The sequence below is a fragment of the Equus przewalskii genome, chromosome 1 (assembly GCF_037783145.1).
Source record: "Equus przewalskii isolate Varuska chromosome 1, EquPr2, whole genome shotgun sequence".
Lineage (NCBI taxonomy): Eukaryota > Metazoa > Chordata > Mammalia > Perissodactyla > Equidae > Equus > Equus przewalskii.
The window spans coordinates 284682-298025 of record NC_091831.1 but is presented as its reverse complement, the minus strand read 5'-3'; the positions used below and the strand labels follow the sequence as shown (position 1 = coordinate 298025).

The 13344-nt window shown below is 62.3% G+C and overlaps 1 protein-coding gene across 13 annotated transcripts; it reads left to right on the top strand.

The window, feature by feature from the left end:
- Positions 1–631: 631 nt before the first annotated feature.
- SCART1 (scavenger receptor family member expressed on T cells 1) lies at positions 632–11833 on the top strand. 13 transcript variants are annotated; one of them, XM_070630773.1, is made up of 14 exons: positions 632–886; positions 2904–3221; positions 3928–4224; positions 5091–5399; positions 5787–6092; positions 6238–6555; positions 6626–6940; positions 8359–8676; positions 8856–8924; positions 8998–9312; positions 9582–9617; positions 10333–10470; positions 10989–11183; positions 11642–11833. In XM_070630773.1, exons 1-14 carry the CDS (start codon positions 820–822, stop codon positions 11716–11718), a joined length of 3078 nt encoding a protein of 1025 aa, XP_070486874.1. In that variant the 5' UTR covers positions 632–819; the 3' UTR covers positions 11719–11833. The 13 variants fall into 13 exon arrangements, 8 of the variants coding, with proteins under 8 accessions (XP_070486874.1, XP_070486914.1, XP_070486863.1 ...); XR_011543129.1 differs by having other exon boundaries at positions 638–886; positions 10333–10474; positions 10989–11179; XR_011543127.1 differs by having other exon boundaries at positions 638–886; positions 10333–10474.
- Positions 11834–13344: the final 1511 nt, after the last annotated feature.

Below are 13344 nucleotides of genomic sequence, written 5' to 3'. Positions count from 1 at the left end.
TTCTATTTTTTAAATTTATCTCAAAAGAATTTGAATTTATTGTGGAAGCATTTTTTATGAAGGCTGTTTTAAAATCCTTGTCAGATAATTCAACATCTAATTCCTATTGGTATTAGCATCAGTTGATGGTCTTTCGCCATCAAACTGTGGTTTTCCTGGTTCTTCCCATGATGAGTGATTTTCAGCTCTGTCCTGGATATTTTGGGTGTGACGTCAGGAGACTGCCGATTCTTTCTGGATCTTCCATTTCGGCAGATAGTCGCCCTGTTTAGGGTTAGGGGATAGGTTCGGCCTTCTCTGGTGGCTTTGGTTCCAACGACAGCGTAGTTTTCAGAGTGCCTGCAGAGCTTCCCTGACTGTCTCATCCTCCTGGTGCTGCAGGGCTCCCACTCAGTCCCTGCTGGTCCCGGGGTGTCCACTGTCACTGCGTGACTGGGTATGGTGGGAGCTGAAGCCACTGGGCCTGGGTGGAGGGTGAGACACACAGGGCTTCACCGCTGCTGTGGCTGTGGGCAGATCAGGCAACCTGCCTGACTGTGGGTCTGAGTGAAGCTACCCTGTCAGCGTCGCCAGCGGGACAGGAAACCCCCAGCCTGGGCCCCTTGCTCACGTCTCACGTCTGGTGATGCTTAGGACCACAGAGGCCATTAGCTGCTCTGCTCACACACCAGAGACAGAGTCACTCTAAGCTCTGGGAAGTCCCTCACTGTTCCCATTGATCCGGCTCCTGCTTCTGTGTATTTGACTCTGGACTGTGATCTCTGCCACTGCCCCAGCTGAGTGGCAGGAGCAGGCTGAGGCCCTGGGGGCTGCAAGGCCATGAGGGCCGCTCTCTGGGCCTTGATACTCGGGCCCCTTCTCCTGTCTCTCAGGGCAGTCCCCACTGGTAAGTCTCTCCTTCTCCATCCACAGGAACTTCTGGAAGTAGCAGCTTGTAGATGCCCAGGCTCTGGTCATGAGGGTCTCCTGCTGTGACCGGTTGTCTGCCTGGGTCTCACGCAGCCCAGAGATGGGTGGCGCTTCCTGGGGCAGGAGGGCATGTGGGCTGCAAAGTACCAACCCCCAGAGATTCTTGTGCTAGCCCTGACAGAGCAGGTCCAGTCCCAGGGTGAGCCCAGGGCTCCCAGCCGCACTGCTCTGAGCCGGGCATGGGGCTGGTCAGAGCCAGATGGAATGAGGGGACTCGGCTAGCATCTGGTCCCAGTGACCCAGTCAACAGGTGCTGACGAGTCCTGCTGCTCCACCCGCTGTCTCTGGGGCAGGGCTGGGGGCGGACGGGGGCATGGGAAAGCCGGCTGCACCCGGCAGTGAGGGTGAGTGTTGGGCTTGGCACTGGGACAAGGAGGGAGCCACAGTCCCAGGGACATGCCACACCAGGTTGGGGGGCACAGATGTGCGGGAGGCTGCTGAGTTCAGACGGCAAGAGGCCCAGTCATGGGCAGGAAGCTGCGGAGAGGGGTCCTGCCAAAAGGAACTGCACAGAGAGGCGGGAGGCGAGAGCGTGGGCCCCCAGTGTCATGGATCTACGAGCGGGTGGGTGTGTGCCAGTGTGAGAGGAAGAGTGTGCACATGTGAAGGTGTGAGCATAAGTGTGTGCATGTGCGAGTGTGTGTCAGGGAGGGGACGCAGGAGAGAGCAGGTGCGCGTGGTTCCTGGAAGCAGACAGCAGGAAACTTTACTGGGCAGGCTGATCCAGGGCTCTGGCCAGGAGGTGACCACCCAGCTAGACAGAAGGGCCCCAGGTAGTGGGGGTGGGAACCTGTGGGCAGTGATGGTGCAGTGGGAGTGACATGGCACACTGGCGGGGGTCTTGTTTTATGTTAAAGAGGCAGATGCTGCTGCTCGTCTACATCCCAAGAAGAGCAGGTGTGGAGGGCGACGACAAGGCTAGGGGTGGGGAGGCGGGGGCAGTGACAAACCCCTGGGCAGGGGGTGGGAGAGACGTGCCTTCCTCTGGGCCATAGGGGGTCTGCCCTCTATCTCCTCCCCAGTCAGCCCAGGACGGGCCCTTTAGGAGGTCTGGGGTGGCCCAGGATGTGGCCACAAGCGCCATCCACATAGATGTCCCCATGGCAGCTGTTTTCTTTCCCCTGCACCAGCCCACGAGGGGGCGAGAGGATGGGGGGTCAAGGGGCTGAGATGAGGTGGGCTGCCAGGGGCTGTGTGGGGAAGACCAGGCTGCAGAGGCCTAGACAGGGCATAGTGAGGGGGATGCGGCTGTGGTCTTGGTGGGACTAGAAGGTCCAGGGGGCACTAAGACCCTCGGAGACTGAAGGGGGCCAGATGCCTGCTGTTGGAGCACTCAGAGGCCAGCACTGTGGAGAGTGAGCCAGAAAGATGGCGTGTGGTTAGGGGGAACGGACACTGGAGTCTTCCTAGATGCTGGGCTGCTGTGGACAGGGAAGAGTGAAGGGGACACTGGACAATGCGGTGGGGGACAGTCAGGCGGGTGGAGCTGGGTGAGGGGGGAAGAGTTGGGGGAGGGGCGCAGTGGGCTCCAGGGCCTGCAGGGCCTGGAGTGGAAGTGGGAAAATAATGTTTGGGAGGCAGAGTGGGACGGTGGCAGGAGTCCCCCAGCTTTAGGCAGAGGAGGACAAGGGGAATTCCTTGCCTAGGGGTTAGGGTCACCCACAACGTGGGGGCTCCAGAGGGCCAGGAGGGAAGTGGCTGTGGAGCTGAGGACACTGGGCTGTGCGGTGCCAGGGGCCAGAGGCTGGCCTGTGTGACCCCGCATCACCTTTCTGGACTGGTTTTGCTGAGTGTGGGCGGGGGGGACATCTGGCTTTGCGCTGAGGCCTCGAAGCAAGGCCTTGGAGGCATCCTTACTACCCAGCTCGCGCCCGTGGATGTCCCGCCAGGCACCAACGGTCTGTTCCATCTAAGGCCCCTGGTGCCATTCGCAGGTGGACCCGGCGACCTGAGGCTGGCATACAGACCCAGCCCATGTGACGGAGTGGTGCTGGTCCAACGCGAGGGGAAGTGGGGACACGTGTGCAACCGGGAGTGGACACAGAGGGAGGCGTCTGTGGTCTGCAGGCAGCTGGGCTGTGGAGATGCGGTGGGGGCCCCCAAGTACGTCCCACTGCCTGGGGAGATGCAGCTGCCCTGGCTCCACAACGTGTCCTGCAGCGGAAAGGAGTCCTCCCTGTGGGAGTGCAGCCTCGGGGCATGGACGCGGAGCAAGTGCCCCCACGAGTGGGTGGTGGTGGCTCTGTGCAAGAGTAAGTCAGGGCAGGAGAGGTGCTGGGGGGACGGAGGGTAGGTGGGGGAGGGGGAAGGGGATGAGAGAGAGGGAGGAGGAGGATAGCTGGGGAAAGGGGGAAGGGGAGGAGGGCAGGTGAGGAGGAGGGCGGGTCTGGGGGTGGGGCCAGGACCACCTTGTCTTCTGGACATCTGAGGTGGTCTGAAGACCCCTGCAGTATCTAATCACGATTTCTTACACAGACTGCTGGAGGCAGGTGCTTTCCCTTTGAGGTCTGCCTTGAGGGTCTTCAGCTGTCTCTGGCACTTTTCCTGGTGGAGGGCCTGTGAGGCCCCTCATAGCATCCTGTCTCTGAGGCTGACCCACTGCATGGTTCCTCTGGCTCTTGTTCAGAAACTGTTCAGATTTTTAAGAGCGTGACAGCAGAGCATCAAACCAGGCATGGGCCCTCTGAGCGGGACCTTCTGAGTGGGGTCCCCTTTGTGGCTGCCTGTTCAGAAAGGCCCCGCCCCTCAGAAGGGGCCCTGCTCACGCAGAACCCACCCCCTTGAAGAAGGGCAGGGCCGCTTTCGGCTGTGACCCCCTGGCAGGCCCTCAGGCACAGTGCCCGGCGGGGACTGCCATGCCCAAATGGAGGCGTCTGGTCGTTGAGGCAGGCCGCAGGCTCCAAGTGGCCATATGGCCCCCAGGACCCGCACCTTTGTATCGCAGCCTGTGCTTCGCAGGCGGCACTTTTCGGGAGATCCGGCTGGTGCAGGGCCGCAGCCCCTGCGCGGGGCTCCCCGAGATCAGGAACGTGAACGGGGTGGATCGCCTCTGTGGCCTGCACCAGGAGGAGGCCACGGTGTTCTGCCAAGAGCTGAGGTGCGGCCCTGCGCTCCAGGCCTCCCGCCAGGGTTTGGGCGTCGTCGGGAAGTATATGACCTGCCGGGGCACCGAGAAGACCATCCGGGACTGCAGGCTCAACAACAACCTTCGCAGCGGCTGTGACTTCCAGCAGGACGCAGAGGTGGTCTGCTCAGGTGAGGCGGCCCTGCCTGCTCTGGCCCCCACAGACCCAGTCCCGCCTGGGGCATTGCCTGCAGGCCATCTGAGAGTGGCCGGAGGGAAAGGCTCGGCTCTCACAGTGGTTCTCCTGTGGACACCGGGGCAGCTCTCTGTATAGGGGAAAGAAGAGCAGGCTGGGAGGTGAGGGAGAGAGGAGAGGAAAGAGCTCTTTGAAAATCTGACACTCTCGAATTACTCTGAGACCTAGAGGTGGAACTGAGGAAGTGTCCTTAGACGGCTCGGCAGGTGCCACACTGAGCGGGCTGCAGGTGTGCCCAGGTCTGTGTGCACGTCTCTGGGTTTCTGGCGTCCTAGCAGAGGTGTCCCTGCTTAGAACCCCCAGGCTGGTTGGGGTCCTGGCTGTCACTGCAGCAGCTGCACTGTTTCAGCTGTGGTTGTTGTGTGTCTAACACTCGTCAGTCACTGCCTACCAGCCCCGTCCCGAGTGTGTGAGGGTGCGCCGGCCCTCATAGATCCTGGCTGTGTTCTGGGAATTAGCACAGGCTACAATGAGGTGGACAATGGTCTGTGGCCCGAGGGGTGCCTTGACTTTGCCTCTGAGATTAAACAGGGCTTTGATGCCACCACTTTGGGCAGGCAGAGGCTGTGTGACACACACAGGCACCTGCTGCAGATGACCCTGACCTCTGACCTTGGGGATGTGACCAGGGACCCCTGCTCTGTTCTGGTGCAGGGCGGATGTGCCCTGTGCTTGGAGGACCCACTGCCTGGATACAGATGACCCCACCTGGCTGGAGCCTCTTGTGGTCCAGGGCGGTGGCTCCAGGCTCAGCCATTCACCCAAGAACACCTGTCCCTAACAGAGTTTGTCTGCTCCCAGGACACACTGAGGCCCGGCTGGTGGGCGGTGAGCACCCCTGTGCTGGGCGCCTGGAGGTGAGGCGTGGCCTGGCCTGGGGTGCCATCTGCGACTCTGACCTGGACCAGGCTACGGCTCACGTGGTGTGCCGAGAGCTGCAGTGTGGTGTGGCCGTGTCCATGCCCAGGGGCACCCACTTCGGCCGTGGCTCTGGGCTCATATGGACGGAGGCCTTCCACTGTGCAGGCAACGAGTCCCTGCTGTTCCACTGCCCTCGGGGGCCCGGGCACCAGTGTGGGCACGACCAAGACGCCGGGCTGAGGTGCTCAGGTGAGGCCAGCAAGGTGGACTCTGTGCTGGCCCTGCCTCCGTCCCTCTGTGACTCTCTCTGGGGCTCTGAGCCCAGCTGACACAGGCGCGTCCAGCCGAGAGGGTGTGCGGGTTCCCAGCGGAGAAAGTCTTGCTTCTGCTGGTTGAGGGAAGGGGAAAGAGGGAGCCAAGAGTTCTGGTCACAGAGGCACGTGCCCCCAAGGCCGCACCACGAAGTGTGGGCTCCTCTGCTGAGATGTATGGGGTGGATGCTGAGGCTGAGGTGGGTGGGGAGCTGGTGGGAGCAAGGGCACATCTCTATGGCCACCACACTGGGTACAAAAGAAAGGAATTGCCACGTGCTGGGTCTGCGGCTCAGAGGGACGCTGACACCCCCACTTTCCTCAGAGTTCCGGCTGGTCAACGGCAGCAGCAGCTGCGAGGGGCGCTTGGAACTCCAGGTTCAGGGGGCCTGGAAGCCCCTCTGTGCCGCCCACTGGGACTTAGCAGATGCCACCGTCCTCTGTCACCAGCTCAACTGTGGCAACGCGGTGGCCACTCCCCAAGGAGGCCATTTTGGGGACGGAGATGCTCCCATCTGGCCCGACGTGTTTCACTGCACGGGGACAGAGCCCTACTTGTGGAATTGCCCAGTTAGCACTCTGGGGGCCCCAGCCTGTGCCCTGGGAAACGCAGCCGCCGTGGTCTGCTCAGGTGTGTCAGCCAGCCCTGGGCAGAGGGAGGCAGAGAGCAGAGAGGGCTCTGCGCCGAGACGGTGGTCCTCTCCCCTTTACAAGCCCAGCGAGGGTCCCTCCCTGATGCCCTGCCGGCCCCTCCCGCGTCCCGCCTCCCTCCCCAGGCCTCCCTGACGCCCTGCGACTAAGAGACGGGCAGAGCCGCTGCGATGGCCGCGTGGAGATATCCCTGGACGGGGTGTGGGGCCGCGTCCTGGACGACGGGTGGGACCTGCACGGCGCGGCCGTCGTGTGCCGGCAGCTGGGGTGCGGAGGCGCCGAGCGAGCCTACGACGCGCCTGCACCCCCGCGCGGGGCCGTCCCGGTGCGGCTGAGCCGTGCGCGCTGTCTGGGCACCGAGAGCCGCCTGACCCAGTGCAACGTGTCCGCGGCCCTGCTGGTGTCCGCGGGGACCTCGAGGGACGCGGGTGTCCTGTGCTCCGGTGAGTAAGGCCCCAGCGGCCGCCCCTCCGCCCCCCTGGGGCCGGCCGCCCTGACTCGGTCTCCCCGCAGGGAGCCGCCGGGTGCGGCTGGCCGCGGGCCCGGGCCGCTGTGCAGGGCGTGTGGAGGTGCTCCACGGCGGCGCATGGGGCACCGTGTGCGACGACGGCTGGGACCTGCGGGACGCCCACGTGGTCTGCCGGCAGCTGGCCTGCGGCGCCGCCCTCAGCGCCCCAGGGGCCGCGCACTTCGGGGCTGGGGCCGGGCGCATCTGGATGGACGAGCTGGGCTGCGGGGGCCAGGAGTCTGCGCTGTGGCAGTGCCCGTCGGAGGGCTGGGGCCGGCACGACTGTGGACACAAGGAGGACGCCGGCGTCTTCTGCTCAGGTCGGTCCTGTGGCTGCGTCGCTTCGTGGGGCAGCTGGGTATCGAATGGCCGTGCTGTCTCAGGGTAGAACAACGCGCACTTCTTTCCGAGGTTCCGTAATGTCTCCAGGGACCCTCCCGGTATCCGTGTGCTCTTGCTGCTGTGCTGCCGCCAACGGAGACCTTTGGGGGTCTGTGCCCTGCGCGGGGCAGGGGTCTCTGGAGTAGGGGGGGCTCATGTCTGCTCAGATGTGCTCTGGTCTTGGACCAGCGCTGCCTGGGGTCTGTCTCCCCTGCTCACAAGGTCATCTCACGTTTGTGCCTAAACTTCTCCGGTCTCAAATTCTTAATTTTGATCCATATTTTAGTGTGCGGGAGAGCCTTCCAGAGTATTTTTAAGGCGGTGTATGAGGGGGTTTTTGGTCTGTTCTTTAGCTCAGACATACCTGAGGCTCTTTATGGTGATCTGTCTGGGTGTGACTATTCTGGAGTGATGGAATTTTGTCATTTATTGGGGTGTGAGCCTGTGGGGGTCTGGGTGGGACTGCCTCCCTGGCATCTCCAGGCAGCCCCCCCGGGGGGCTTGGGCATCTGCTTGTGGTCTCTTCTCATTGATTTTGGTTCTTGTTTTTGCTTTAGGAAAGTTTTCTTCAACTGTGTCTTAGATGATCGCATTTGTTTCAGTCTCCGTGTTTCTTAAGTAAAGGCTCATTCTTTTGGGTCTTCCCATCCTTTTCTCCCTTTCTCGCTCTCACGCGTTCTAGGTGAGTTTCTCGGGGGCAGGCCACATCACTGACCTGCCTTTCTGTCAGTTCTGGTCTTTGTGTTCCTGGATGTGCATCTTGCCCTCGTGTTTTCGTTGTCCTTGAAGTCCTTCCTTCACTCTGTCCCGTGGGCTCCTCAGGCAGCTGTGGTCACATTGGGCTGACAGGACCCTGAACTGGGGACCGGCTGCTGGCTGACAGGACCCTGCGTGGGGACTGGCTGCTGGCAGGGCTGGGACGTTCCCTTTCTCTCATGGCTCAGCCTGGCAGCTTCTCACTTCAAAAGCGAGAGCAGAGGCGGGGGGTCCCCCCCACCCAAACTCCTTCAGTTGGCTGAGGTCCTGAGGCGAGCCCAGACTCAGGGGTGGCGATAGACTCATTACAAGGGGCATCGATACAGGCAGGAGATCTTTGTGGCCACTTTTATAATCTATCACTGATGCTTGCTGACTAAGATGTTCCAACTGGGGATTAAACCTGGTTACCTGTGGTTAACTGCTACCTGCATCCTTGTGGTGGGAGATGGCTATGGGGATGTGTGATCCATGTGAGGTTGAGGCCAGGGGCTCACTGGGTCAGATGTCATTGAGTGGCATCGAGGTTGGCACTGGAACCCCCTCCTTTTGGCCTCTTCTTTCAGAGATTTCCCTTGGCCTGACTGTGCTTGTCTTCCAGAATCGGTGGCCCTGAGGCTGCGAGGCGGCACCCACCACTGCACTGGGTGGCTGGACGTGTTCTACAATGGGACATGGGGCGCTGTGTGCAGTAACACCCTGAAGGACACCTCCATGTCCATCATCTGCAAGCAGCTGGGCTGTGGGGAGCAGGGCTGGCTGGAGAACAGGCCCGTCCACGCTGCAGGCTTGGGCGTCTCCTGGGTGGACAACATTGAGTGCCGCAGGCTGCGAAACTCCACGCTGTGGCAGTGCCCCTCAGCCCCGTGGAACCCACGCTCCTGTACCCGCGGAGAGGAGGTCTGGATCACCTGTGCAGGTGGGTCCCTGGTGGCCTGGGGGTGTAGTGGGCTGGAGGCAGCTGACATATCCCAAGTCCCCGGCAGGGGCTGCTGTTGACCCATAGCTCGGGGCTTGGGGGTCACTGGGCTCCACAGACTTCATTCTGAAGCTTTTCAGGGCAATTTACGTCGGAACGCTGGCTGTTTATTCCAATAGGATCATCAGAGCAAACGCCCCAGGATTCCACGGAGACTCTCAACTGCTTATCCACCCACAGCTGCCCAGGTACCCCTCTGTCGTCTCCCTTTCCGCTCCCCATGCCGGCCCTGCCCCACAGTGACCACAGCCCCTCCTCCAGAGGAGGGCGCGCTGCGCGTGCGCGGGGGAGAGGACGACTGCTCCGGTCGCGTGGAGCTCTGGCACGCCGGCTCCTGGGGCACCGTGTGCGACGATTCCTGGGACCTGGCGGACGCGGAGGTCGTGTGCCGCCAGCTGGGCTGTGGGCGGGCCCTGAGCGCCCTGGCGGGGGCCGCCTTCGGGCCGGGCTCGGGGCCCGTGTGGCTGGACGAGGTGCAGTGCCGGGGCAGCGAGGCGTCCCTGCGGAGCTGCCCCGCGGAGCCGTGGGGACGTGGAGACTGCGCGCACAAAGAGGACGCGGGCGTGCGCTGCTCCCGTGAGTGGGAGGCGGCGGGGGGCCTGGGAAGGGGGTACCAGGAGGGTTCCTAGAGAGGACACCTTATCCTGGGTGCTTGGGGTGCTGCCCTGCGCTGCATCCCTCTGGGTGCAGGGGCACCAGCTGCCTTGTGGCAGGTGGGCAACCCGCCAGGCTCGGGCTGGGCGGGGGTGGGGCGCTGCTCCCAGGGTCTGGGTGAGGGTCTGGGCTGCTCAGGGCTGTGGGCGCCTCGCCTTCCTTGCACCGAGGTCTCACAATTTCTGCTGCAGGTGACAAGGGGACCACTGCCCTACCGGAGGCATCTGGTGTGTGTGCTCTTCCTCAAGCTTCAGCTCATGCCCTCCTGCCTGGCCAGGACCCAGAGGGGCCCTTCGGTGGGCTCTGCCGGAGGAACCCCCCTGGAGTCTCCTGTGGGCTGGTGCCTCAGGCACCGCCTCCTTAGGTGGGCCGGCGAGGTCAGCAAGACCACGACCAGGGCTCCTGAGACACCTCCTTCTCTGAGGGAAACTGCTGTGCATTCCCCTGTGCCAACCTGAGTGGAGAGCCATGGGTGGGGCAGGGGGGACAGCGGGCCCAGGCCCTGCCCAGCCATTTCTCTGAGGTCTTTCCCTTGCCTCCTGGGGGATTTGGCCCTGGTATGCTGTGGCCTCTTGGACACTGTGGCTCTGTGTCCACACACAGCTGAGGGCAGTGGGCAGTCAGGACCATAAGAGCTGCCCTGCTGGCCCCCTGCCTCCTGACCCCCTGCCTCCTGGATCCCTCCCTCCTGGCCCCCTGGCTCCTGACCCTCTGGCTCCTGGACCCCTGCCTCCTGGCCCCTCCCTCTGGCCTCTCCCTTCTGGGCTCGTCCTCCTGACCCTCAGCCCTGTGACCTCAGGGCCATCTTTGGAGAAGGAGCAGTATAAGGCCCATCTCTCCTCTCCGTGCCCCTCCCCCTCCCTGAGAGGCTTGGGTGGTCCAGGCCCAAGGTCACAATACCCCAGGCCACAGGGAAGACCCCGCCTCTCACTGTCCATATAGGCTCTACCCTGGTTCCTCTACCTGCCCTCAAGGCTGGGAGCCTGCCCGTGACCTTCTGCTTCATCCTGGGCACCCTCCTGGGCATTGTCTTGCTGGTCCTGGGGACGAAGTGGTGCCACGACAGAGGAGCCTGCAGGGGTAGGTAGGCGTGGCTGGCAAGGTTAAGACAGGGCCCTGGGGATGGGGCAGCTAGGGGGCAGCTCTGAGACCCCAACCCATCGCAGGCCCCCTCTGTCCTGGTCATTGCCCTGTGTGCCAGGTCCAAGCCCGATCCCGCATGGCTACTTCTCATGATCCTCCATGGACCCATGAGTTGTCAGGCTCTGCTCTGCTTCTGCCATGGGCTAAAAGAGAAGATCCCTGTCCCGGAGCTCCCAGGGCTCCAGGTCCCCATCCCTGATCCCTCGTCTGGGGAGCTGGGAGCTCTGTGGGGTGTGCTCAGGGCCCGGGACCAACAAGTCTCACCCAGGCCCGCCTGCCTGGGTGCTCCGGAAGGGTGTGGCCCCCCCATGGGGGATGCTGCTCTCGGTGGGGAACTGTGGCAGAGGAGCCAAGGTTCCGAGAGCCCTGGCCTGCTTGAGAGACCCGGTGGGCCTGAGGGTGGGCATAGACTGCGGGAGCGTGTCTCCTGGAAGGTTCTGCTGTGGCCTTTGCAGATTCCAGAATGTCGGGGAGTCTGCACTCAGAAGGTGTCTATGAGGACATCGCAGCCATCCCTGTGGAGGAGAAAGACAACAGCCCAGGGGGGTCTCAGGACCTGATGCTGGAGGAGGAGTACGACGATGCCCAGGAGCTGGAGCAGGACCCCGAGGACGAGGGAGCAGAGGAGGGGGCGCCCCTGAGCTCCGTGGGTGTGCACCTCTGCGCCTTGGCCTCCCTCGCACTCTTTCTGCTGTACCGGTCTTATGTCCAGTGCTCTGCTCTGACTAGTGCCTACATTTAAAGATCCTGATGGCCGCCTTTTTGTGTCTGTGATCCTCACTTCTGTCACAGGCTTGTGTGTTAGGATGTTCAGCCGCCCCTTCAAAGCTGCTTGTTAGACTGGAGTCTTCTCATGGGGAGACGTGGAGTTTAGGGAGGGTCCTAGGTTTTCATTTGGGTTTCTTTTTGTGGCTGTGCACAAGAGTGCTTCTAGTACCTTGTCTGTGGTCAGCTGCGGGGGCACGGTCAGTTCACTGCCGCCCTGACACGTGCCGTTCAGTTCTTGTCTAACCTGGCTTCGTGGTGCAGCAAGAAACCAGGGCCACAGAGTTCTGGGGGCCCTGAGGAATTACTGAGGGTCCAGTGCATGTCTTTCTCCTTAAACCAGGTGGGGCTCTTCACAGCCTGGGCCCAGAAGTTCGGGCTGGGACGGAAGACCAGGGTGGCCGGTGCCCCAGGACGTGATGACCCTGAGCTGAGAATGGGGGACATCAGCGAGACCAGAGGGTGGGAGAGAACCCAGGTGCATGGGGGCTTTCATTTTCCTCGTAAGATGCTATTAAACTCACTTTGAACTCGCTCATTCATCCGTTAATCCATCTCAGAAACATCCACCAGACACCCACCTGGCCCCGGTTCTGTGTTGGGCTCCCTCCTGCCTCACCATGGTCTGGTGTAGGCTCTGAGCGTTTCATCGGTCCTCATCCTCGGCCTCCTGCCCACACCTTTCCCCCAGTGTGTGGGGCACCCTGATGACCAGCTCCTGGTCACCCCTCCTTTCATCTGCAGGCAGCACTCAGCCTGGCTCGGGTGTGCCAGAATCCCTGGCACTCGGGGCTGTCCTGATTCCTGCTCTGATTCCTCTGACACAGGCCCTTTTGTGACCACATACACACAACCACATTCCCCGCCCCCCCCCCATGCCTCCCGACCGCCCCCTCCCCATCTATACCCTTTCTGGGAAATAAGTTTCTCTGAATTCTCTTCCCTGTGTGATTCTGGGCTAGGTTTGCAATGACCACACCCCATATCTAGTCTTTCTGGGCTCCCACTCTCCCTTCTCAGCATCCTGGGAAATACTGGGTTTAGTTGTCCTGTGGTCCTCTCGTCTATGGGGTCTGCCCACTGGTGCCCCCAGTTGCCACCTGCTTCTCAATGTTTACCTTCAGAATCTGGCCAGCTTGCTGTGGCCATCACTGGTGCTGGCTCTGTGAGCAATGAGGACTCCACCCAGGCCCTTGGGGTCTCTCTGAGCACTGCCTCCCACCCCCAGTCCTCCCCCTGTGCCCTCTCCCTCTGGGCTGTGAGAGAGACACTGCTGGTGGTCTCAAGGACCAGTCTGCTGAGGAAGGTGAACTTGAAGGTCCTTCTTGGACATGAAGCCTTGATGAGGGAGCGAGGGTGACATTCAGAGAGGCTGGGCTGGGGCCTGTGGGGTGAAATGGGGCGAAGTGGGCGAGAAGGGCGAGTGGCAAGATTCTGAGGTTGTGCTGGAGCAGCTCTTGACAGAGCCTTGGGGGGAGAGGAGGGGTTTCCTGGACATCTGAGCTCACCTGGCACCGCAAACCTGTGTACACGCAGGGCCTGCCTTCTGACCTCAGGAGTTGGCCAGCCAGCCTGGCTTGACGGTGTCCCCTGGATGTCCCTGGGGCCTGGGGGTGGGAGAAGGTGTGCAGGTGGGAGGGCGTCCCTGGGGTCAGGGGCGAGAGAATCGGGCTGGCAGGAAACGGGGTGGGAGCCTGAGCATGGGACAGGGGACCTGGAAGACACACGGGGAGCAGAGTAAGGATGTCAGACCCGCAGTTGGGGAGGGTGGGGCTGTAGGAGGAGGAGGCAGGGCTCCTTCTGCACATGCGCTTTCCCTGCACGGCTCTCCTTTCGCCTGCCCCAGGCGGCACCCCTAAGGGCTGAGTGCCGAGCTGGTTCTCCATGGCGCCTGGCCCTCTCAGTCCATTCGGGGTGCTGACTGGGCACCTTGCAGGCAAAGGGCACTGGGCAACCCCCCTGAGGCAGCTGCAGGTCCCGGTGCCCCTGAGGCCCGTCTGGGAGTGTGGGTCAGGGCCCGGCGCAGGCTGCAGGGTGGAGGTGCTG

Coding starts and splice junctions, on each gene's coding strand:
- SCART1 (XM_070630762.1), top strand. CDS start 820: ATGAGGGCCGCTCTCTGGGCCTTGATACTCGGGCCCCTTCTCCTGTCT. Junction 887..2,903: donor TCTCAGGGCAGTCCCCACTG/GTAAGTCTCTCC, acceptor TGCCATTCGCAG/GTGGACCCGGCGACCTGAGG. Junction 8,925..8,997: donor ATCCACCCACAGCTGCCCAG/GTACCCCTCTGT, acceptor CCCCTCCTCCAG/AGGAGGGCGCGCTGCGCGTG.